Source organism: Rousettus aegyptiacus, unplaced genomic scaffold (assembly GCF_014176215.1).
Source record: "Rousettus aegyptiacus isolate mRouAeg1 unplaced genomic scaffold, mRouAeg1.p scaffold_m13_p_17, whole genome shotgun sequence".
Lineage (NCBI taxonomy): Eukaryota > Metazoa > Chordata > Mammalia > Chiroptera > Pteropodidae > Rousettus > Rousettus aegyptiacus.
The window spans coordinates 4,045,636-4,071,388 of record NW_023416292.1 but is presented as its reverse complement, the minus strand read 5'-3'; the positions used below and the strand labels follow the sequence as shown (position 1 = coordinate 4,071,388).

Sequence of the window (25,753 nt, the reverse complement as noted above, 5' to 3'; positions counted from 1 at the left end):
TCTGGTGATTTCCAGCAATCCTTGGCGTTCTTGGCTCATAGATGCATCACTCCAGTCTCTGCTTCTGTTGTCACGTGGTCGTCTTCCCTGTCAATCAATCGTATGTAACCCAAGGGATAGTGAGTGGATGGTGGCTAGAAATGGAGTAACCCGGCTAGCTGGAATGAACACTTCTGTGCCAATTCCTGCCTCCACCCTTAATCTAAAGGCTCTCTGCAGGCTGGGCCTTGCCACCCCTACACTGGGCTGAGATTCCCGAGGCGAGCAAAGAAAGCCAAACCGTACTTGCCGGCCTTCTTCCCCTAGTCTACCCCTCTGTGCGTCCATCCCTAAGCATCCGACCTTCCCATACCCTGGGAGCGTTGTCCACTTCCAGACTCTAGAAAGTTTCTTGCCTGCAAGTTCTCCAGAAAGGAAATATTAAACAAAAGCCAGCCTGTCTGGGCTTTGTTTTGCTGTAGAGAGCACAAAACTAGAGGAAGTACGATATTCGGGAAAATACCCACAGCTCTTGTCCCCTGGGCCTCTTTTATGTCTGACTTCTGTTGTGAGATCTGTGCAGTTCTACCTTAGGTGTGATCCAGAACCCAAAAGTACAGTAAGCATCTAGTTAAAAAGGAATATTTCTCTTAGGCTCATATATCATTTGAAATCTTAACTATAAAGTTTAAGAAGTGTCTTGACTCAGCCCCAAGGCTTTATGTCTAGACTCTGCCAGTCCCCTGCCTAGTCTTCCCTCTTACAGCCACAAGAAAACCCACGTCTAACTGCAGGGCTTCATGGCCCTCAGACACCCCCCACACTTTGCCTTTCCTTTATCCCTGCCACAGACATGAGCTCCAGAGTTTAAAGGTCCCTGGGAATGCAGGTCATCTATTAAGGCAGGTTTTCTTCATTCGTGGAGTTTTGCCCGAGTCCATTAGGTTCTGTTTCTGTCACAGGTTATGGGAAACGTCTTCATCTCTGATCGGTCCTTGCAGATCTATCCCAGGCAGGGAAATAACTGTAACTTTCTAAAATGTAGAAGGTTTTACTTCTGAGTAGCTATAAGATTTTTGTCTGCCCAACTGCTAGTGTTTGAGGGCTCCTACTGGCCTCACCTGGGACCCTCCAACTTCATTAGCTTTTGGGGGTATAAGTTGGAAAAGGCCATGAAAAAGAAAGGAATTTAAAAAAAAACAGCAGAATATATATTTTGGGAAGTTCCAGGAAGACAGAGAGGATAGGAGGGCATCATACTTACAAAGAAAGCCTTCACCTTGTCGAAGGCAGCTCGGAGGTCATGAAGCATGCTGGGCAGGCTGGCTGGGAAGTGGGTGCAGCTGTTCTCAGACGGGGCGCCCTGGTCTCGGCTGGCCCCCACCCAGGCCGGGAGGACCAGGCAGCAGAGCAGTGCTGAGCTGGGCATGGTGGAGCTCTACCCTCTCCTGCGAGTCGGCTGTGTGGTTTGGTGGAGCAAGAGCAAGCCCCTGATGTGCAGACCTCACCTACTGTGTCCCCCTTTATATATCGTGGGTTCAATGAGGCCTCCCATTCATAAAGCCACAGAGTGACAAGTTTCCTGGCAAACATTTCTGATTATAGCTCCACCTCTCCAACTTTGCATTTTGTTGAACTTCTTTAAGATTTAATTTTTGCAATATAAGCAAAGGGGTGGTTGAAAACTAACTTCTGCAATAGGGCTATTTTTAGGATGAGCTCCCTCTCTTTCTCTTTTAAAATAAAATTTCAGCTTCTCTTGATTAAAAAAAAAAAAAAAGTTGATTTCCTGGGGTGAACAGCTGCTCCATGCACAGAGGCCCACAGTTGTGGGTTCCATTCTCGTGTTCCTAGGTCAGAGTGACGTGGACACATCGGCCATTCCAGAGTACACTGGGATTGAGAAATAATTGTATCCCCTTCCCAACCTGGGTTGAATACCCAAGGCTCCTCCTTGCTGAATCAGGAAGTCACCTCAACTCTCTGGGCCTCAGTTTCCCCGAGAGAAACACGAGGGTGAGCTAAACATCCTCCAAGCTGCCTTCTGCTTCTTTCATTTTCCGTTGGGAGACGGCCCCTGAGAGAGGCCAGCTTCCCGCAGGGCGGGCGCCCGACGCACCCCAGGGTCCTGCTCAGGCTCCGGGGTCAGAGAGACACAAAAGGCCGGTGTCTTCACCCCCGCGGCTGTCCCAGCACGAGGGGGAAGTTAGTGAGAGTCGTCACACGTACTGAAAGCATGATACCTGCCAGTCGCTGTGTGTCTCACCATCTCCACGTTGCAGTGAGCGAACCCAGGCCCAGGGACGTTACGGAACCAGCAGGAGGTTACGTGGGTGCTGAGTGAGGCAGCCAAAATTTGCCCCTGGGCCGGCCTGATGCCGACACCACGCTCCTTATCTGGCTCCACGCGGTCCCCAGTGTGTGGAAGGAAAAGATCGGGTTAAGCAGTCCTTGGGGTTTCTTCTAGTCATAAGCTTCTATGGCTGGACACTTAAGCCTGAAAAATGAGGAGGAAAAGTAGAAATAACAGGGCAAGTCAGTGAGGATGCCTCGCCGGCGGGACAGCAGGCCCCGTTCTCTCCTCTCACCTGTTCCTCTCCCTCTCAGAGAAGCCTCAGTTGCCTTGTCTTGGATTCGCACATGTGAATGTGTGTGCCTGTGTGTGTAAATGTGTGCGTGAGTGTGTGACTGTGTCTGTGACTGCAAGCATGTGCACATGAGTGTGTGAGTGCGTGGGGGAGGGGCAGGGCGGCCAGACGTGGCGAGGCACGTTGCTCTACCTCTAGCTGGGAAAGACAGGGGTGGTGACAGCACTTCAGGCATCTGGACAGTCCCCGGGGTCCCGTGCCTTGCCCTCTCCCTTCCACAGGGGCTGCCCCAGCGCTGCGGAGGAGATAGTAACTGGGAGGAGCACTAACTGGGGACGGGGCAGCAGGCGGGGCTCTGCCCTGGCTGTGCCCCTCTCTAAACCCAGGGCGGCACTGGACTCCCCCCCCCCCCGTCTGTTTCCATCTGTCCCAGGGGGCAACAGTGCCTGCCACTTGGCTGCGGGGGCCTTGGGCTTCCCATGGGCTGGGGCTTGGGGAAGTAACAAGTGGAGCCACACGCAGGAATCTGCTGGTGTTTTGTTACTTCCTTGCCCTCCCGTATCAGCACTGGGACACCTCGGATGGCACTAGGTGCTGAGCCTGCCCCACTGGAGAAGGCCACGGTGTCACAGCAAGCGAGGCGGACATCCCCGGTGAGTGGGAGGGAGGAGTGGGGAGTCCAGGCCCACCCTGTGGCTGCACCTTCCGGGCCAGAATCAGGAGACTGTGGCCTCTCCCCTCACCCTTTGGGGACTGTTAATGTAGAAGCGTAAGAATCGTGGGGGGAGAAAGCCTTTTGGAAATGGGGGTGGGGTGGAGCTAACTCACAACTGCTGCACCTGCCGGACTCCCCGGGGTTCGGAGCACTGGGTCTTGCCATCAGGAAGCACGGAGGAGCCAGAGCTGGGCTTTGCATCCCTTCCACCCTTCCCCTTTGCTCTTGGCTCCTGGGTTTTCTGGAAGTGTCTGCTCTAGTCCATAGGGCTGACCCTCCTCTGCGCTGGGTGTTCCAGGTGCAGACTTAATGTGGCAGAACAGTTCGCTCAGGGAACCCGAACCCCGGGTGAGGCTCTGCGGCTCCGCTCCTTGGCTCACCAGCATGGACCCCTCCTGCCTTTGTTTGCCACCATGGCCTGTGCTTTCGTCCACTACTAACCTGCAACCCTAGAGCTGTCGTCCATGTCCTATGTCGTCTCCCCTAGTCAGCTGTGAGGTCCCCGAAGCAAGACGTCGTTCTATTGTCCTTTGTGCCCCTGGGGCACAGGGACTGACCCATCATAGGTGCCAGGTGCAAAGCTTCCTCTTTCCTGTATTAGGATGGACATAGCAGAGTGTCCTGAGAACCTTGGCCAGGGCTGGAGGAAGCAATGCTAAGGAGACTGGTCTGGGCACAGGCAAGGACTCAGAGGGCTAGGGAGGGAAACTCAGGGAGGCAGGAAACGTCTCTTCCACTTTCTTCCTATAATTTGCAATATATATGTAAGTATATATGCATATGCATACACACGCATATGTACACGCATGCACGCATGCACGCATGCACGACGTGGCAGGGAGAAGGGAGGTGGACAAAAGCCATTTCTATCTTTTCTAAATCCATAAGCGATTTATGTAGTTGATCCTTTCCCCATCGGTTTGAAATCACTGTCCGCTCTCACTTCAAAATGTCAGAATCTAAATGATCAGAGAGGTAACAATAGGCAGATTTCTTGATGTCGTATCTTAATTAACAAATCAAGAAAACAATAGCATCCCTATCAACACATCTCACAGGATTGACGTCAACCTGGTACAAGAGAATAAGGATGGACTTTTCGGAAAAAGTTAAGGCCCTTTGCTTTTATATTGACCAAACAACGAGAACGACATAAATGGGAGTCATCTTATTTCTCAAGGCTGTGAAGATAATCTGTGTATCTAAAAAGTCACTCGGGTCCATTAGGAAAAGTCCCAAACTTGCAGGTCACATCCGTATCATACATGGCAACCGTCCGCGTGTTGGAAGACCCGAGTTCGGGTTTCCGTGTCAGGGAAGAGCCCGTGTGGAGCAGGGAGCGGGAGGGCAGCACGTGTGGAAGGAGCGTCGGTCTGGCCACCGCTGGCTCCTGAGGATTTCAAGAGGACACAAATGGCACCTGGCAGACTGTGGGCTCCTCCAGGCCAAGTGGCCTGAGTCCACTTATCCGCCGGGTCCAAGTGCATAGTGGATGTGTAATAGACGCTAATTAAATCGAATTGAAGTGAATTTTCCCTGTGGGAGGGAAAATACCTCTCCTCTTCCACCTCTGCTCTGGAATATTTCCTAATATCTATAATCGGCTGCAAATGAAAGAAAATCTGGCTAAGCACGTCTTACAAAAGAAAGGGACGTTACTTTTTTGGTCTCTCCCATTCAGTCCAGAGGTAGGCAGTCTGAAGCTGGAGCATTACTTGTATATCATCCACAGCTTGCTCTTTCTGCCTTATTTCCACTCACTGAGTTTCACCGCTTTAGCTGCAGAGGACTCCAGGAAGACAAGAACTGCCAGTGTGGTGCGTGCGTGCGTGCATGCGTGTGTGTGTGTGTGTGTGTCTGTGTACATCGGGGAATAGAGTCTGGTGGGTCCTATTTACAGTTCACTAGATATTATAAGAAGTCACTTCCTCAGGCTTGGCAAAGTGGTAACCTTTTTGGTATAATTGCCCTGCGCCTTGCAGCAGTTCTGTAGCTCAGACCCAAGAGTTTGGAACAGTCCTGTGGGACTACACCAGAGCTGCAAAAGGAAGGCTAAGGAATCCTGGTTCGCTGGACTCCAGGTTCAGCCAGCTTACCTGCTAATGGGGCCACTCGGGAACAGGAAGGTTTGTGATTCACGTAGAGAAAGGGGGATGGTGGCCAACTAAAGTAAGACGGAGGGCTGTCCTGGTGAAGAATCCCCTTGGGTTTTGACTCCTACTCGCCGTTATTTCAAGGCTGATAATGGGAGTTCCTTTTTTTCTTATTCAGGACATCTAGTGAGTACGATTGTTTCCTCAGCTTGAAATTTCTAGTACGCCCCTGTGTAACTTTCTTCAGCTCCCTGGACAGACTTTATTGTTGGCTTTGCTGCAACAGGCCTGGTCAACATCAAAGTCTGGCATCACACTCCCAAGTATGGCCAGATGGGGGCCCAAGAGAACAAGGATCTGTGGCACTATCCTCCTCAGGGCTCCTCTGACTTTGGCATTGTGCCTGGGCTGCTTCAGAATAAAGACCTGGTGGGTCTTAGTGTAGGGGGGCCCAAGTTGAGGCTGGCCTCTCAGCCACATTAGGGGTCCCTCCAAGACTGGTGGTGGGCAGACACTGTGGGGGGCCTAATCTTTGGACAGTCAATGGTATTCTCCTTTGCTCAGCTGTGTTGTCAAATCAAGCAATTTAGGTTTTTTTCTTTCTTGGTGGATGGACACTCCGTTCTGAAGTTTTCATACGCAAAATTTAATTTAGTAGTGGCGAGGACACAGATGCTTAAATCTTTGCCTCCAGGGTGCACAGCTGTCCCTCATCCCTGAGACTGATTATTTTTCCTCTTTAAACATTTTTTTTTTACTAATATCTACTATTTATTGGACATTTGCAAAGCACTGTGCAATATATCACATGCTTTATCTCATGGAAGCACTAGGAGTAGGTACGACATCCACATCTCACAGAGAAGTTTCAGAAAGAATGAGCCATTGGGCCATGATAACACTGCCAGAGAGAAGCCATTTGATCCTAAGCTATCTCACATACTTCTTAATAAGCAACATATGTTAATAAACTCATAAGTAACATATTAACTTTGGAAACATCCCCCCAAATAATCCCTATACCCAAAATGTAATACAAATGGCCAAAAATATTTTAAAATAGTACATTTAAAGATGATTTGTAGTTTTTTTACTCTTAACAAAAGGGGCAAATCTGGGATAAGAGTGGATTTCCAGTTATTGTTATTATCACCTCATGTAAATTAAAAAACAGGAAAAAGAAAACTTAGAGCAAGTCCTAGATGAGGCCTTTACTGTGCAATAAAATGTAAAGATTTAACTTTTTTTTAAAAACCCTTAAAAACATTTAAGAGGCCTGCAAGTTTAATAAAACACGGGCGTTCGATTAATTTTGTAGACCTGAACTAAACTGAATGGAACAGGAGCTGGCAGAACTCGTACTTGGCGCACTTCAATGCAGATGGAGTAGAAAAGAACGTGACTGTCATCGGCAGGGGCGGGTCACATAAACAAGCAGGCTCAAGCCGCTCACGCAGGCGCAGAGCCGGGTAGTGGGGGGCGCGGCAGAAGGGGTGGGGCGTGGCCCCTTCTCCGCGCGTAAGAGTTGGCCCCGCCCCGCCCTGCTTTAGTTCCGGGTCTTGCCACTAGGGGCGACCGCGGTCTCCCCAGCCGCAATAGCCGCGAATCTGCGCGGCCTGGGTTTCCAGTCGGGCCCATTTCCCAGCCGGGCCCCAGCATGGCTGCCCCCAAGGCTGCGGTTTCGGGAGAAGCCGCGCTCTCGTTTTCCTGACAGCCCCTAGCTTCTGTGCTCTTCTTTTCTTCCTCAGGCCTCTCCAGCAGACATGTTTGCCAAGGCCTTTCGGGTCAAGTCCAACACGGCCATCAAGGGGTCGGACAGGTGAGAGAGAGAAGATCTATTCCGCCCACGAAGGCACCCAGATATCTCTCAAACCCGGTTGGTCCATACCCCCTCTCTAGGCTGGGTCAGCCGACCTGGGGTGGAGGCCGAGGGGTATAGTCGCGGAAGGGCATAAGGGTGAGTTAGACACATTTTGAGGGCAAACATGAAAGGGAGGCCTGAATTCTTTCGCAGACTGGCTTTGGGATGATCTACTGAGTTTAAAAGAAAACGTAATTCGTCTTTTGGATAGTCTAGCGAGTTTAAAAGGAAACGTAATTCAATCACTTATAGACTACAGTCTATTTCAGGTGTTGTGGAGGATGCAAAAATAAAATACAGAGTTCCTGTCCTCCAAAGAGCTTAGAGTCTCTTGAGAGAGATCGGATGGAGCACGCAGAACTACAAGTTTCCAAGAAAAAAAAGTGTGTAGTGATTACTTTTGGCAGGTGAGACTGATGGAGGTTGAAGAGAGAGGATAAGGCACATGTGGTAAGAACTGCATCTGTTTGATGGGACTGTTGCAAATGCAGATATCACTTCCACAGTTTTGGAACCATTGTTCTCTGGTTGTCATTCTTGGTGCCCTGGTATACCTGTTAAATCATAAGCTGACAGATTTGCCAAGCATATATGTATGAGTGGGTCTAAAGGCTAGGCATGAAGTCAGGAAGGTAGAGCTGAGTTCCCAATGTCAGGCTACTTTGGGTTGTTCACTGGGTCTCAGTTTTTCTCTGTCTTTGTAAAACAGAAGGACATGCCCCAGGAACATGTGAAAATAAATGAGACATTAGATGTTTTGGAAGAGTGTGTGAGAATAAGGCATTATAAATCAGACAGTCTTTCTTATAGCGAGTCTTCAGTATTTATTAAAATCCATCCAGGCAGCATTCAAACTAGGTACTGGTGTGCTTTCCGCAGGAGAAAGCTTCGGGCTGATGTGACAGCTGCTTTCCCCACTCTTGGAACCGATCAAGTCTCTGAGTTAGTACCTGGAAAGGAGGAGCTCAACATTGTGAAGTTGTATGCTCACAGAGGGGATGCAGTGATTGTGTATGTGAGTGGTGGTAACCCCATCCTATTTGAACTGGAGAAAAATCTATATCCAACAGGTATGGCAGTAGGATGGAGATGGCCGTTACTATAATCCTTCCCTAAAATCTGTTTCTCCTTATTTCTTTCATTAACTTGTCTTCCTTAAAACAAACAAGTTGAAAATCTCCCAATACCATCCCTAAGGATTTTTTTGCAACTAATGTCCCTAGAATTGGGTCTTTCAAGAGCAAAACTGCTACAGAAGAGGGAGGGAGAGGGCTAACACAGAAAGACAGTGGTTGCCAAGTAAAATTCTGAGATGAAGGAACAATAATTTAGTGGGTTAATTAGGGATGGAACAGAGGTCTCAAAAAGGGTGGAATTTCAGGGCATATAAAAAAATGTTTCTTAAAACAATCACTAGCAGGATTTTCTTAAGATACCAAAGAGATATGTTATAGGGAAGAAGCTGGATTAATTATACTACATACCAAGTCGTCTTAGTGATGTCCTTCAGTAGGGATAGCTCAGGAGTCTTTCTTAGGCTCTGCCTGGCTCTCAGGATTCTTTGCTTTCTCTGTCACAGATTGCAGAGACTCAGTGTCCGTTTCTCTTTTCCATAGCTACTGGCACCTACTTTGTCACTTGGGGCTTTTCTTTCTCCAAGTTTGGCTGCAACAGTGTATTGCAGTCTCCTTAAGCTACTCCTACCCAACCTCTACTCTGCTGCGGTACAAACACAGGCCCTTTTCGATCTAGGGTTTTATTGCTAATCACTATGGAAACAGGGAAGAAAAATAATAAACATGGGAAAGTTTCAAAATTTCTTACAGGCTGGTGCCCTGTCCTTAGATTATTTGCTTCTGAAGTAATAAATAGAATCCTCACTGGGTCTATGTCCCCACTTTTTCCACTGTGGCTAATTTCTGCTGCTGCAGTCCAGGTGGAGCAAGTCTCAAGTGACATTTAATTTCTTAAGTCCCTGCCAAAGAATGAAACCTCTTTGGATGTTCCCTTACAACTTCTCTCTAGCTTTGAGTTTCTTTTCTATAGTCTAATTAAAGTGATCTTAGTATTTGGCTTCGCCAGTTCCCCATGGGATTGACATTTTGGCAGTAAGTGTTTTTTGGGTCTCTTTTTGGACAGTGTACACCCTGTGGTCCTATCCTGATCTTCTACCAACATTCACAACATGGCCTCTAGTGCTCGAAAAACTAGTAGGGGGAGCAGGTAAGAGGATTTTCCTATATTCTGGCTATTGGCCGAAACCTACTTAGGAAGGGCTACTACTTTAAGAAACGTACTAATTTCCTACATCTATACATTTGAAAAAATGAAATTTATCCCCCATGCGTGTTATGTCTGTCGTTTGGCTTTTTCCATTAGCCCTCTGGGCCTTTCTGACCCTGCTGTAAGGCTTAAATAAGTGATATGAAAGTACTTCGTGTATTGCTATATGCTACACTTTAAATCGACAAACTGAATTTAGGGAACCAGGATAAAATAGATTATAGAACTGGACCCTCAGCTTGATGCTTCCATTGACCACTAGCTCCCACAAAGGGCAAAGGTCTGCTACTCAGGTTGCCAGTTTTTAATTTTTATTATTAATAACACAGTTGATACTTAGTAAATGTTTCTTGAGTGAATGAATAAATGATGTAAGTAAAACGTGGAATTAAATGGAGTCAGAACATGTGTTGTAATGCTTTTGTCTTGTTTATTGCAGATTTGATGCTGCCAGGACTAGTGGTACCCCCTGCTGGTCTGCCTCAGGTACAGAAGGGTGACTTGTGTGCCATTACCTTGGTGGGAAACAGGTAGGTACTGTGCCAGCCAACTGTGCCTTTGTGGGGGAAATTTAGGTAAAATTGGGGAAAGGGCAAGGAATGACAACTTCCAGAGTATACGGACAAGAGATTAAAATTAAAAAACAGCTCCTCCGAAAGAAGCAGGGAGTGGCCATTAGCCTATGGGGTAGCCACACATCTATACCAAGTATAGTTGCTGCTACTGCTGCTTATCTTTTTTTTTTTTTTCTTAAATAATTTTAGATTTACAGAAGAGTTATGAAGGTAGTACAGAGTTCTGCTATACTCCTTACTAGCTTCCTATAATGATAACATTATAACCACAGTACTGTTACCAAAACTAAGGAATCAATGTTAGTACAAGCCTATTAAGACACTTAAAGATTTTATTTGTATTTCCCCAGTTTTTCCATGATACCACATTGCATTTAGCTATCTTCTTGTCTGTGACATTTCCTTGGTCTTTCCTTGCCTTTCATGACCTTGACACTTTTTTTCCCGTCATCCACATCATTCTCATCTTTTAATTATTTTAATAGCTTTATTGAGATATAGTTTACATACATACTATAAAAACCTGTTTCAAATGTATAATTCAATGATTTTTAGTATGTTTATAGTGTTGTTCAGCCATGACCACACTGCTGCTTTTTTCCCCCCTCTTTTATCCTCTCCACCCCCACTTCCACCCCTGACGTACAACTGTTGCTATCTCCCCTTAAGGACTGGATCTCTGAAGGCAGGGCGTCTCCTCCCACGTTCTCTCTTCTGGCACCTGGAGCCTGGTGTCCCCCTCCGCACTTGGAGGGCCTGGCGCGCCCAGGGGACCCAGAGCATCCAGGGGGGTCGGTGCATCCAGGGTATGGTCTGTGGCTCCAGCTGGGGTGCAAACCCAGGACCTTCTACATGTAAAGCAGACATGCTAACCACTATACTATGGTGCCACCCCCCACACTGCTGCTTTTTAAAAATATATTAGGAAGTAATCATATGAACAATTCTGAAAAATCTAAAGCCTCCACACCTCACAGTCCTTTGCTCCTAGAAGTAACCATACGTATTTTGATGTGTATACTTGCCGACCTTCTGTAATGCATATAAAAATGTATGATTTGGGGTATGTATGTTTGAAAATACAAACAAACAATTATACTTTCTATATTGTTTTTCACTAAAGGTAGTGTGGACATTTTTCATGTAAGCAAGCCCAGATATGTTGAATCTTTTTTTACCTTGCGTGTGGTGATGGAAGAAGTCCTCTCCTGGTGGACATTCTGATCGCCTCCAGTTTGTATCTATCACAAACGATATTACTGATGCCTCTAGGGACACCAGTGCCAATATTTTTCTAGAATAGATACTAAGAAGCAGAACTGTTAGGCTGAAGATCATGCATATTTTCCGTTACCCTGCAAAAAAGCTGTATCAGTTTTCATTCCCACCTACAGGGTATATGGAGCCTATTCCCTGCATTCTCACCAACACTGGATATGATGGGTCATTTTCATTTGTGTCATCCTGAGTGAAAAATGGGATCTCATTATTCTACTTATTGCTTCTTTGAGAGATAGAGAGAGAGAGATTGATTGAATGATTGATTGATGATTGATTGTAGGTATGGGAGGGGTCAGTATTTAAAGATCTTATTTTTGCTACTCATAATCTCCTGTTTGCCTTGAACCCTTTGGAACCAAACATATAGAAATGTTTCCTTCCTTGCCTACCTGTAGTAAAACATGCAGTTAAAAAGAATGCTGGTGTCATTGTTTTCTCCCCCAGTATTCTGTCCAAGGTGGGAGAATACTACAGAGATGTGTATTTGGCCTGCTCAGTTTGGCCTTTCAAATGTATGTGGAGGTTAAGCTTAGGGGTGGTTTTTGGCAGGGAATAAGGGTGCAAAGGAGTTTATTAAAACTACAAGCCATGTTTGAGGATGAAGTTCCCAAGTCACTGACCCTTCCACGGGTAGAAGAGAAAGACTCCTCTTTTAGGAGCTGGGAAAGAAGCCGGATTTAAAGTTTCTGTGGCAGGAACTGACCTATGAGCACAGAAAGTGGAGCCACGAAGTTAGCAAACATTTTTTTTTAAGTTCAGGTATTGGCAACTCTGCCCTTGAACCTTTTCCGTTAGGCCCAGATGACCTTGCCAGGCTTGTATATTCCTCGACTGTTATCCAGCTGGTCACTGATCCTTCCAGGCAAGGTGTGAGCAGTGCTTGAGTAATGCTGGGATGACAGAGATTTCCCATTTGGACTTTGGAAGTTTTTGTAGTTACTATGAATGTGGTTGTTTTTGACATTTTGGACACACTCAGCTCTTAGATAGTTACACAGAGCAAGTCCTGTTATAATGAGCCAACTCAGAAGGAACCTCTCTAGTTGGCGCCACTATTTATCTCTTCTTGTTTCCCTGTGTCACTTCTAAGTCTAACTTATGGTATATAAATGGCCTCCTTTCTGAACTTTGGGATATGATGGCTGTGCCTTCTTTAAGGTAGGAGAGGTCATTTATAGTTTTGAAATTAAAGAAAGGGAACTTTAAATGTCCTCTCAAGTCCTATCTGGGTTTAATTCATGCTAAGAGTAGAACTGACAACATATATAGAAGAGGAAGGTTTGGTCATGGGATTTTTCAAAGTCATATTTATAGGTAACTGAAGAAAATTGAGATTGGACTGAGTTTATAGTTTTGCGATACAAGTGAATGCTTCAAATTTGCAACCGTGGTGCTGTTAGCCCATGTGTGGAAAGATAGTCCCGACGTGTGCCCTCTTAAAGACTGTCCCTGACCCCTGTCTCTGCGCTCCTCCGTAGAGCCCCGGTTGCCATCGGAGTTGCTGCCATGTCCACATCTGAGATGCTGACTTCAGGCCTGAAGGGAAGGGGCTTCTCTGTGCTCCACACCTACCAGGATCACTTGTGGTGGGTTCAGTATTTTTCTTCTGTTTTATGGAAAGCTGTGTGGGTGGAGAGAGCATGGGGCCTGGATTCAGAAATGAGAGTTTTGGTCCCTGCTGTGTCCTTAAGGCAACATTAATTTCGTTGCTAAATGTGGAGAAACAATTTTTTTTTTTTTTTGCCTTTTCAGAGACGAGATTACAAAGAACTTTGATTATTTTGTAGGTGGATTATAGAATCCTCAGCCTGGAAGAAGGCCTTAGAGATTGTCTACTCTGCCTCTCAGTACAATGATAGTCTATTTTTATCGCACTGGTTGATCTGGCCTTATCTACCACGCACACATCTTCTGGCTCCATGATAAGTGCTCAGCAATTCACACTTCTGAATCTAAATCAAAGCAGAATAGATCCTCAGACACCAGGGTGATGCTTACTTTTATGTTGTTCGAATGTCACATTACAGATCTCCTCCCCTCCAGTATGGAATTTGCACTTTCTCACTATGACAGTTGTTTTCTGGAGCCATATACCAGTTTATTTTCTGGTTATTTTCTTGTCATTTTACCAAAACAGTAAATAGTGTGCTTTTGTCAAAAGCAACATACCAGGTCTTTTGGCCAAGTGTCGTGGCCTGTTGGTATAGATTCATTCTTATATTTTTAGCCCTGTCTTGGAGTTATTCACTTATCAGTATCGACTAAGCCCTGCTCGGCTGGGGGTGCAATCTCATCAGCCTGCATTTCAGCAGACATTTGAGGGCTGCTTACTGATGTTCTCCCAGCACTTTGTTTTCTATCTATCATTCTGTGCAATGGCAATCAAGGTCATGTTGTCTAAGTTACTTATCAGTGGTTGCCTCAGCCTTGACTCACCCTGCAACTTTAAACATTTTTTAGTGGTATTGACCTGATCAGAATAGCCTAAACATGCTCTGGCCTCATCAGTCACAATACTAATGAGCCTTGCTGCACCTGTTAAAACTTAGTTTGAGTCACATAATCCTGACCAAGGTCAAGCTTTCTGCTTTTACCTCTCTGCATGCTCCGCTATGTGGCATCGTGTTTTCTCCTGTCTTCCTAAGGTTGAGTGGCCTAAACCATTGTACTCTCTACTCTGCAAGTTAAATTGAACTCTAATTTACACAGAAACAACTGGTTCGGCAGTCTGAGCAGTCTAGATGTTTTTCAGCAAACTGTTCCTACAGATGCATTTATGATCTTAATTTTGTTATTTAATTCAAAATGGTTTTATTTTTAACTCATATGAAGGGAATACTTTTGGGAATTTCCCTTTAACTACTTTTTCTTTAATCTTTCTCTGTCCCTGGATGTCTGTTAATAATATTATTACTCCTTTGGGATAGGGAGGAGGCAAGAATTATTCTCCACATTTCAAAAATGAGGAAACTGAGGCATGGGACTTATCTGGGCCTCAAACTGGAACTAGAGTTGAGATGAGAGCCCAGGCTCCCTGTGCTCTCCTGGACAGCCCCTGCCTGTGGTCTTACTCTCTGTCCTCCTGGCCGACCCCCTGGCCCAAGTTGGAAAGTGCCGTGGTTTGCTACTTGGTGTTTCTGAAATGAGGTTTTTCCAGGAGATCTGGAGACAAGTCCTCTCCACCTTCCGTTGCCCCACTGGCCCTGGATCCTCTTGATCTCAGTGAAGAGAAGGGGTCTAGCCACGCAGACCCCATCCTGCAAGGAGACATGAGGCACCTGGCCCTGGAGGGAGTGGAGGAGGAGAACGGGGAGGTCCAGCAGATGCATGGGAAGAAGACCCCATCAGAAGCCTCAGAAGACACCAGTGTTGGGGGCCTGAACTCAGACCCCACAGATAGCAAGACCCTTCAAGGTATAGCTCTGGGAGCAAAGGGTCATCTCCTCCCAACCTAGGACACTGAAGCCACACTCCTCTGACTAGGGCGGCACTAGAGCCCTGGAAGAGGAGGAAAGCGTCCTTATTTTTGTTGACAGTCGTATAGCAGCCCTTTGACTTCTCACCTGGGAATCTTTTTCCTCATAAGTCGTGTTTCTCTGGGTGCCAGTCTGCTCTGGCCTTTGGACCATTTCCAGCTACAGAGCCTTCTTAGGTTTTTTTCTGTCAGAGAAGCATTGGCTCCTGGCTTGGGGGGATCTTTGTGCTGGACTCCTTCTCTGGGGTCAGCCCTCTCCTAAAGGCTCAGTGCTCCAAAGAGTCGGGGAACTTTGTAGCCCTGGGAATGGGTTCCTGCCAGAGCTGAAGGGTGAGGTAGGGGTGGAGCCGGGGGGTGCATAGGGCAGTCTGTGTCCCTTAGGAAGGCTGTGGTTCTTGTCTTTTCCTTGCAGAGCAAATGGATGAGCTGTTACAGCGCTGCTTCTTGCATGCTTTGAAGTGCCGAGTCAAAAAGGCTGACCTCCCATTACTCACCAGCACTTTCCTTGGCAGCCACATGTTCTCCTGCTGGTATGGAAGGCACGGTGTGGGCTGGCCGTCAGGCATGGGTCTCTATCTTGTTCCTTGGACAGGGCAGGACAGAGGCCATGGGGGAATTGATTGAGGGACATGCTGTGGGAAGATGGAGTGGAGGGTTGATCCGGCAAATAAAGTAGGTCCTGAGTTTTCAAAACTTAAATTTTAGCCAGTGAAAGGCTGTTGAGGACTTGGTTAAAATTCCCAAGCTTCTCAGAATCCCGGAATCCGCCTCTTCTTAGATCACGGCTCTATTGCGGCAATTCTGGCCCAACTGTCATGAATCGGGCAGTATGTGCTGTGCAGGAAGAGTCCTGGGGCAGCTTCTTTGTTAGAAGACTTCTGGACCATTCAACCCCCTCGCTCTTGTCCTGAAAAGTAGGTGGGCCAGGTTAGGTTGACTCTTCTGGCTCACCCCCAAGCACAAGCCACTAGGGGAGAGCGTATCACCTGTGAACAGGACCTGGGCTTTGAAGACAGAGTTGTCTGGGCTCAAATACCAGCTCCCCAGGATGTTGGAGCGGGTGAACCCGAACTCACCATTGGGCTTCTGCAAGCCCCCATCTCCAGCACGTGCAGGATTGCTGTCAAGATTGAATAGCCTGACATTTACTAAGCACTGATAAATGTTATTGTGCCAGGTCTGCTTACTGATTTTTACCCAGAGAGCTCTTTCTTTTCAAGAATGTTGCTCTGTTTTGTAAAAAGTGGTTTTTACTCTAATTCCCTTCCTGCTTTCATGTGGGCTTCTGTAAGGCAGCCTGGACAAGTGAGGGGTCTGGAGTGTGTGGTGGACAGTTGATCGTTTGTCCTGACCACACCAGGTGGCATGTAACTGAACTATGTTGTAGATAGAGGTGTTTAATCCATGTGGGTTCTGAGAGGGCTCCCTGTGAATCCCACTGCTATTGTATGTCCCATGAGGAAACCCCGAAGTTTGGAGGTGTGATTACAGCTTGCATCAGGACCCTCCCCATGAAAGCTAGTAGCTCGAATCAGCAAACATTTTCTCTAAAGAGCCAGATAGTAAATATTTAGGCTTTGTAGGCCATGCAGTCTCTGTTGCGTCTCCTCCACTCTGTCATTGTCGCACTCAGGCAGCCGCAGACAGCAGGTGAGTGGTGCGGCCATATTGGGCTTGTGGTGTATGTTGGACAAGTGCTGCTCTAGGCCCAGCTACTGCAGTGAGCTTAGTGTGGCAAGGTTCACCTTGAGGTGGAATTTCTGAGGCTGTGTAGTTTGAGAGGCATCTAAAGCTGTATCCAGTACAATAGCCTCTAGCCACCTGTGGCTATTTAAATTTAAATTAATTAAAATTAGATAGATTTTTTTTTTTATTTTTTATTTACGTCTACAGCACCTGGTCTTCTTAGGTGGTCTCCCATCCAAGTACTAACTAGGCCCGACCTTTCCAAGATCAGACATCGGGCTTGTTCAGGGTGGCATGGCCGTAGACCATGGACTGTGGCTCCACTGGGAGGTGAACCCAGGACCTTCTACATATAAAGCAGATGTGCTAACTGTTACACTATGGAACCACATCTGATAATTTAGTTCCTTGGTTGAACTAGTCACAGTTCAAATATTCAGTAGCCATGTGTGGCTAGTGGCTACCATATTGGATAATAGATAGAGAACGTTCCATCTTTACAGAAAGGTCTGTTGAACAGCAGTGATCGAGCATGTCCTAAAGTCTGTATCCTTCCATGATGCCGCCAGTTTTGGAACAGTGGCCTCTTTCTGAACAGGGAGGAGGAAAGCTGAGGAAAAGTGCCCTCCTCTCAATGTCAGGCAGGTCCCACCACTACTGCTTTGGTAGCTTAACTTGCCTTTTCCATCTGCCATCAGCCCCGAAGGACGACAACTGGACGTAAAGAAGTCAAGCTACAAAAAGGTAAGCGGCGCCTTCTCTGCATAGCCCAGAGAGCTGAGCAGGGGCACATGCAGCATGAGCTGGACAGACACTGGGGAAGCCCCATGTCCAGGGCTCAGGCTGGGATTCAGCTCTTTATTCCAGGCATAGGGGGAGAGGAGGAGAAAACTCGGCTGAGGCAGTTGGGCAGGCACCCGTCCCCCTCTCTCCTCTCAACCTCCTTACGTCTGGTCACAATTCTGAAAGGCTTCACCACTCAGTCTAGCAGCTTTTCACTCCCCAACCCTCAGGGTGGGGGCCTCCCAGTTCCTAGTTTGATGAGGGCAGGGACAATCCCACGTCCCTCCCCAGGACCTGCCTAGCTCGGTGTCTGGCACATCCTAGGTGCTCAGTGTGTGTGTGGAAGTGATGGAGTCCCCTACCGCTGGCCCTCTCTCCCTTAGCTCTCTAAGTTCCTGCAGCAAATGCAGCAGGAGCAGATTATACAGGTGAAGGAGCTGAGCAAAGGGGTGGAGAGCATTGTGGCTGTGGACTGGAAACACCCAAGGTGAGTGCAGGGGGCCTGGTCACCGTAGCTCAGCTGGCCCCGGGGCACCTGGGCCATGAACTAGGACTTGCCAAGACACTAGTACAAAATGTGTTTTTCTTTCCTTCTGCTGGGTTTTAGGATCACATCTTTCGTCATACCCGAGCCTGTCCAGGAGGGTAGCAGGGAACAGCCCTATCACCCTCCAGATATAAAACCCCTCTACTGTGTCCCAGCCAGCATGACCCTGCTCTTCCAGGAGTCTGGCCACAAGTGAGTTTTTGGAGAGCAGCCCATCTCTGCCTGCTTGGTGTTCTGGCCTGTAGTCCCTCTCCGCCTGAGTAGTATTCTTCTGTGACTGGCAAAACCTGCTCTGCCCTGTTCTCCTTTTCTCCCAGATCCAGCTCAAGCCTCCTTCCTCCGGAAAGTGTCTCAGGACCAAATGAATGAGAGACTAAGTCCCTTTTCTGCCTGTAACTGTTCTATATACGGTCCTGCTCACCTGGGTCAGGAAAAGGGAAGAACATAGAGGTCGAGAGGCTGGGGAAAGCCCCCGCTGTGCGGAGAGTGAGCCTCTGTTTGCAGGTTGTCTCCTGGCGCAGCATGAGCTAACTACCCCGGCACTTCTCACCTAGGAAGGGGAGCGTTCTCGAGGGTGGCGAGGTCCGAACGATCATCATCAACTACGCCAAGAAAAACGACCTGGTTGATGCCCACAATAAAAAGTGAGTTGATGGGGACAAGAACGCTGTGTTGTGAGTATTCGTCTTTAGCAGACTTGGGCAATTTGTGCAGGGTGTCGGGATGGAGGGGCTTGTAGGAGATCACAGCCTTGTAGAAAAAAGCAAGACCAGTGGTTTCTAAACCATGGGCTGTGGGCACCTAGGATTCTAGTCCAGGGCATTCAGCTCTGTCCATGCTGTCAACATTGACTGTACACTAGGTATTATTATATCTGTCGACTACTGATTTTCAGATGCAGATGCTTATCATGAGGGATAAAATGCAAACTTTAAAGAATTTTCCTCTGTCGTAGCTTTTTGGTCTTCTCCGTTTTCTTAGTTAGTGGATTCAGAAGGTAAACTACTAAATGGAGAGCATTCCATACTATTTTTTTTTTTTTTTTTTTACTTTCGAAAGATATCCTTATGGTCAAAAAGTTTTACCAGCCTAATAATAGTTAGTAGAAGAACTGAGCCAAGAATCCTCCTTTTGATTTTTCCCATCCTTCTTTCTCCTCCACCACCTGCTTTTCTCTTGTTCTAGGAAAGCACAGTAGGTGCATTGCTTTATAGACTGTGGTCCCACAATTGGTCTAATAGCTTTGAATGACTATAAAAGACATTATAATAAGAGCTGAATCCTTAGCTGGCCCTTGGGTCATAGGGGCGGGGCTGGGATTGTTTTATTTCTTCTTTCTCTTTAGTCTCGTGAAATTGGATCCCATCCTATGTGACTGCATCTTAGAGAAAAGTGAACAGCACACAGATATGAAGCTGCCGTGGGACAGTCTCCTGACCAGGTAGTGGGGATTGGTAGCCCCTCTCCAGCGTTTCGGCCCCCTCCTTTTAATATCTATCACATTGAACTTTAGACTTGTCACTGTCTTAGTCGCTGACTTTTTTCCTGTAATTCATACCATGTCAGTCTTCACAGACACAGGCTTGGGTAATTCTGATGTGGAGCATCTGAGGAATGATTTGAGCCTGTACAGTGTAGGAGAAGGAGAAAGGAAGAGAACACTAATTAAAAATAAGAACTTCAAAAAGATTTAGAAACTAAAAGAAGGCCGAGGGGGTATTGTCTTAAAGTTTTCAAAGAAAGATACACTCTTTTCTTTCCACAGAACCAAAACTGAAAGTTATTTATATCAGGGGTTTGCAAACTATAGCCAGGGGCTAAATCTGGCCTGCTACCTCTTTTTTAAATATGATTTTATTGGAACATAGCCACACCCATTTATTTATGTATTGTCCGTGGGCTGCTTTCATGCCACAGTGGCAGAGTTAAGTGGTTGCAACAGACTACGTGGCCTTTGAACTAAAATATTTACCGTCTGGCCTTGATAGGATTGATTTCAGTATATATGATATCAAGAAAAAATCTAGTTAGAAGAAAGGCAGGAATTCCTTGTGGTAAAGGTGTTCTATAAAAGGTGCACTATTGGAACATGTTAGAAATGTGAAGCAGCTCTTGACTAGGTTGGGTAAGCTAGAGTCTTGACACAGCAGTAACCTCCACAAAGAAGCCTGGGCAAATTCTTAGAAGGCTAGGCCAGCGGACAGTTTCAGGGGCTCAAGCTGCAGTTGTTTCGCTCAGTGAATCAGTGGGTCTTGACTTTGGCCATACTTGGAAAGCTTTAAAAAAAATATCTATTCCTGGTCAGAGTTTCTGGCTGAATTGGTCTGGGTGCAGCTCCCTAGGTGATCTGAATGATTCTAACGTGCAGCCAGGGGTGAACAGTTGCCTGCAAGATCAGCTTACACCTGACTGCCTGCTTCTGGTGGGCTATGAGGAAACGGTTCCACTTGGCTTTATCAGTCTACAACTCATTAACGCCCATTTCAGATGTTTGGAAAAATTGCAGCCTGCCTATCAAGTGACCTTTCCCGGACAAGAGCCCATTGTGAAGAAAGGCAAAATCTGCCCAATTGACATCACCCTAGCACAGAGAGCCTCTAATAAAAAGGTAGTTTTTAAAAAGGCACAATGTTTGAAAATGGTGATTTAATGTCTCTGCTAAATCTAGTATCTCTAATGTGATTGGAGTTTTTTGTTAAATGTTATTTGTTCTTTGTGAAACGTTATTTATGAAGCACCCACATTTGTGTGACTGGGCCGGGCCCTGTATAAAACAGGTGAAGCTGACCCCTCACTCACTGCCTCTAAGATGTTGTGGAACCTGGTTCCAAGGGTAAAGAAGATTTTATTTTCATTTTTTTTCTTGAACCATGTTATGGGCTTTCAGCTCTTATTCTACTATCTCTTGGGTTTCGCTCAATGAAAATAACTTGTAAAGAATTGCTGAAGGAACTGATCGTGTTTAGCTTGGCCACACAAAGTCATATGGAACAAATTGCATCTGTCCTCAGATATGTGAAAAGCCGTCCTCAGGAAAAGGAATGCGCTGATTCTGTATGCCTTAGGAATACAGTTATGAGCGTGGGCTTTGGGATTAGAGACCTGGGTCCACATGCGGCCTTTGCCTCGCTGCTTGATCTTGAGCAACTTACTTACTATCTCTTCGCCTGAGTTTTCTTAAGTAAAAAATGGGATTAATACCTCCCTTCTAAGGTACTGTGAGAATCCGTGAGGGAATATATGTGGGTGAAGCACTTAGAATAGTACTTGGCCTATAAGCATTCAATAAATGAAAGTAATGATAACCTTAACGATAATTAGCAATTGCCACTGTTTCTTGAGTATGTAGTTGTGTGCCAGACTCTGTACTAAGCAATTTCTATGTATATTAGCTTATTCAGACACTCATTTTTTAATATTAATAATAGCAATTAGAAATGTCCAAAATTGAAATTTGTGCTTTCTAAAATAGAGAGTTATTTTCTGGACGTCTACAAGCAAAGATTAGGCAACCATTTATCAGAGGAAGGTATAGTCAGGGCATTATGCGTTAGATAGTAAATTGGAATAAATGTGACCTCTAATGTTTTACTGATGCAGAGATCTTCTGGGGCTGGAGTCCCTTGATAAGAGTAAGTTATTTAGAACTTTTAGAGACTTTACAGAGACTTTATTGAAAGCACCCCTTCCTGACCTACTCCTGATAGTAATGCACTTTACCATCTCTAGTCATGAATAAGAGAGAACTTGTTTTTTTTAAAAAAAGGGAGAATTGTGACTTTTAAGAAAATTGTGTGTGTGTGTGTGTGTGTGTGTGTGTGTGTGTGTGTGTTTGTGTAATCTCAGAGTCACATACCTGTCATTTGTGAAGCTGGTGAAATAGAAAAAAAATGCATGTTTTTTACTGATGAGATGCTTGGTATTAAGGAATTATTGTTTACTTTTAGGTGTGATGTTGGTTTCATATTTACGTTAAAAAGAGCCCTTATGTTTTGGAGATACATACTGAAATATCTGTAGATGAAATGGTCTGATGCGTAGGGAGGATTTGCTTTAAAGGAATGCAGGAGTGGGAGTATCGGTGGGAATATAAATGAATCGAAGCTGGTCGTGAGCTGATAATTCTTGAAACTTATGATGGGTACATGGGAGCTCATTGTACTATCCTACTTTTATTTATGTTTTAAATTCTCCATAATAAAAATACTTTTTAAAAAGTATATGTTATATGAAGGGTAGAGAGTATCTATCCCACTGAAAATAGAAGGCATTTATTAGATGGGGTAGAAAGAATCGATTTAGAAGCACAAAAATAAATTATTTGGACGAAAGGGTACCATGGTTGTAGGGGTGGTGAGCACAGAGTGTGAGGAGGCTGCTGCGGCCCTACAAGGCTCTGAAGGGAGGACACGTGGTCCACACCCACCGTCAGTCTTCTGTTTCCCCCAGGTTACTGTGGTCCGGAACTTGGAGGCATATGGTCTGGACCCGTGGACGGTGGCGGCCATACTCCAGCAGCGATGCCAGGCTAGCACCACTGTCACTCCTGCTCCTGGGGCCAAGGACAGCCTGCAGGTCCAGATCCAGGGAAACCAGGTCCACCACCTTGGCCGGCTGTTGCTTGGTGAGCATCCCCTCTGAAGAAGTAGGGACATTGGTCTAACTTGGCCAAAATCTACCCACCAACTCAGCTCACTCTAGTTATCATAAAACCTCTATATGTATATGGCTAAATGCTTCTTATCAGGCAGCAAGAGGTGGAGCCAATGTTTGAACCAGATCCTTTGGCCCCCAAATTCAATGTTTTCTCCACCATACTATAGTTTTCTTCCTGGTTCCCTTTTTACAAAACATTTGTAAAGCACCAAAACTGTGCTAGGCACTTTGCTGGGCTTTTTGCAGGTACTGTCTCTCTCGGTCATAGTGGTGCCTCGGTCATAGTGGTGCTGCAGAACTGTTTCTGTTTTGCAGATGAAGAAACTGAGGTTCAGTACCCCTCCCTGAGATGTTCAGCTATCGAGTGCTGCAGCTGGGCTCTGAACTTTAATTTTTCAGACTCCAGAGCCTAACTTCTTTACTAACTCTGGGTCACCAAGCCTCTAGTTTGTCCTCAGTTCAAGCCGTCCTCCACATCTCTGCCCGAGTCAACTTTCAGAAACAATGTGATCATATCACTCCCCTCTAAAGAACTTTTTATGCCTTTTCAATGCCTTCAGAATAAACTCCTGAGCTCAGTAAACTGGACCCTCCCAGTCCGACCCCAGCCTTCCAGTTGGGTTCCCTGGCAGCTCCCACACCCCATCCCACCCTCAGCCGTGCTGGTGTCCCGCTGCTCCCCAGACACACCGTGCATGCGCACGCTTGGGGGTTCACCTAGTGCGCCTCCCACAGCCCAACCCTAAAGACGCATTGGCCAGCTTAGAGGTCACAGGAAGCCTTTCTCAGACATGTCCTATTTTTTTTTTTTTCAGTTTTCTTAAATTGGTGTTTGCTAACATAGCACTTTCCAGTTGTGTTTATATTTCTGGTTAGTGTTTGCTACTTGGCTAATTTTTTCTAATGTCTGAACCTCCTCGTAGACTGAGCATCTTGAGTCAGAGACCTTGCCTTTTTCATTGTTTTTTCATGCTTGAGGCCTGGCTTATAGTAAATGCTCAATGAGCAAATTTAAGGCAGTACCCAGCAGTTAACTTTGAATTGAGCATTTTTAAGCTAAGAACCCCATTTGAGATGCTGAAAAGAAATACAGAGGAAAATAAACAAACACATGACTGAACACGCACATTCTCTCTCATGAGAAAATTCTAAATCTCTGAAGTATACCTTGCAAGTAGCTATCAGTGTGAAAGTTATTGAAATATGCACTTCAGCCTTGAAGTATAAGGAGAAATGGTCCATCCCAGAAGGCTTCCTATAGGCGCAGAGTTAGAGCTGGGAGTAGAAGAGCAGATCACATGGTGTTTCGAAATCATTTGAACAGAGGCCTGACAACAGGAATGAATGCAAGGAGGGATGAGAGGGCCAGGAGATAGCTGCGTGGATCAGGGTCCATGGGGATCAGGGCCAAGAAGGGACATCGTGAGACAAAGGGGGAGCTGGGGGAGGAGAAGGCAAGGTCATAGCCCATTGATGAGTTTCTGCTTTTTGGATTATAGAAGAATATCACCTTCCTCGAAAACACATCCAAGGCCTAGAAAAGGCCCCCAAACCTGGCAAGAAGAAATGACAGACTCTTGTTTCATGCAGTGGAAATACAAGCTCTGGGCTGGTCATTTATAGAAGTATTTTCAGCTTTTGCAAATAAAAAATATATAATTCTTTACCAAAATAAATTTTTATTCTAATCTAAATCTGATGTCCCTCTTATTTCCTCTAGTTAGCTAAAATGTACTAAATTTTCAAGTGAAAAGCCATTTTAAATTGACAGAAGAGGCCATCGTAGATTGCCTTTTTCATTCATGTGGTTTTAGTGGTTTTAGTTTCTCCCCTACTCTCAAGGTCAGACAGCCCATTCAAAGTTCAGGCAGGTGGGGCCTTCCTGTTATTTTACAGTCCCTCTGCAAAATATTCCACAGCCTCTTGCTCATCAGTTCCTACTACCTAATTAACCTCCTAGCCCCAAACAGACCCTTTCCTTCCCATCTCTAAAGGGTTATTCATATAGAAAGCTGAACCAAGCTGTTCTCTGTCATCAATCAAGGCAAAAGAAGCAAGGATTGGCCCTGAATTGCAGCACAATTTAGACTATAAAAATAAGCAATAAAAGTACATTAGGACAGAGGTTTTTGTATCATGATTTTTACCCATCGCTGGCACACTGCCACTAACTGCTGTAGGATGATGGCTTCGTTACAGCGAAGTCTTACCCAATAAATGTTTTCTTTAGCCCCAAACTTTTTAATCTCAGGCTCTTGGAAGCAGTCTTTAGTTGGTCTTCAGAGGATCCATGAACTCCCTGAAATAGTGTGCAAGATTTTGTTTGATCGTGTTCCTGAGAGAGGTTACCAGGCTTTTGTTGAATTCCCAATGGGATCACTTGATACCACAAGGTTCAGAACCACTGCTTTGGGCCCTGCTTAGTTCACAGAAGTCATTTATATGGCCACATCTTCCCTTGTACAATGGGAAGGAGTAAGGGCTAAGCTGAATTCCTTTGGAGTTCTTTGGTTTTACCGTCAGAAAACAATTTATTTCTTTTTCATCTCACTTTTTGAAAGAAAGACTTGAAAAATATCCATAACATTCATACATTATCCATCTGGGGCTTGAAAAGGAATGGGTGTGTGTGTGTGACGCCTCTTACCTTTATTAGGTCCAGAGTAATAGACCTTTTCACTTGTGACTGGCTGTAAGTAGACTTCATTTTACTAGTCATCTCTCTACTGGCATAGCATATGGAACTGAGAAAGAGCTTTCTAGAAATTGATCCCAAACAAGATTCTATTACAATAAAACCTTTGAACAGGCAGAGTTTGATATGAGGGAGTATGGTATGTACAGCAGTAATGAACTATGGTCCTTAGATGAATACAAGTAACATGTACTACTTTATAAAGGTCTTTCACAACCATGTTTTGTTTTGCACAACCTTGGCGGGATTGGAGGCTTATGTAGGTTGTGTCTTGCCTTGTTAATCCCTGCTAAGACACCAAGCCAGTAAATGATGTGCTGGGCCTGAAATGAACATACACTCTTAACTGGTTTAACACAGAATTCTGCTATGGTTTTTCCAGTAATGTGACAGGTTTGCATTGAGTCATCTTCCCTTTCCTCCTTATGAACACATTGGTATATGTAAGAAGCCAGGGGAGAGTTAGGCTGTGCAATAGAGTCTTTTTTTCCTTGTTGTAAGCCAAATAATCTATGTCAAGGTCAAACTTAACACTT

At 45.7% G+C, this 25,753-nt stretch overlaps 1 protein-coding gene across 2 annotated transcripts; it reads left to right on the top strand.

The window, feature by feature from the left end:
- The first annotated feature begins 6,955 nt into the window (after window positions 1-6,955).
- Window positions 6,956-24,216, top strand: EIF2D (eukaryotic translation initiation factor 2D). 2 transcript variants are annotated; one of them, XM_016129253.2, is made up of 15 exons: window positions 6,957-7,194; window positions 8,116-8,306; window positions 9,376-9,459; window positions 9,959-10,049; window positions 12,854-12,961; window positions 14,533-14,789; window positions 15,263-15,380; window positions 17,235-17,280; window positions 17,703-17,806; window positions 17,927-18,058; window positions 18,421-18,510; window positions 19,212-19,307; window positions 20,354-20,474; window positions 22,316-22,490; window positions 24,022-24,216. In XM_016129253.2, exons 1-15 carry the CDS (start codon window positions 7,139-7,141, stop codon window positions 24,090-24,092), a joined length of 1,740 nt encoding a protein of 579 aa, XP_015984739.1. In that variant the 5' UTR covers window positions 6,957-7,138; the 3' UTR covers window positions 24,093-24,216. The 2 variants fall into 2 exon arrangements, with proteins under 2 accessions (XP_015984740.2, XP_015984739.1); XM_016129254.2 differs by lacking the exon at window positions 20,354-20,474 and having other exon boundaries at window positions 6,956-7,194.
- The last annotated feature ends 1,537 nt before the right edge of the window (window positions 24,217-25,753 follow it).

Coding starts and splice junctions, on each gene's coding strand:
- EIF2D (XM_016129253.2), top strand. CDS start 7,139: ATGTTTGCCAAGGCCTTTCGGGTCAAGTCCAACACGGCCATCAAGGGG. Junction 17,807..17,926: donor GTGGACTGGAAACACCCAAG/GTGAGTGCAGGG, acceptor GCTGGGTTTTAG/GATCACATCTTTCGTCATAC. Junction 19,308..20,353: donor TGGGACAGTCTCCTGACCAG/GTAGTGGGGATT, acceptor CGCCCATTTCAG/ATGTTTGGAAAAATTGCAGC.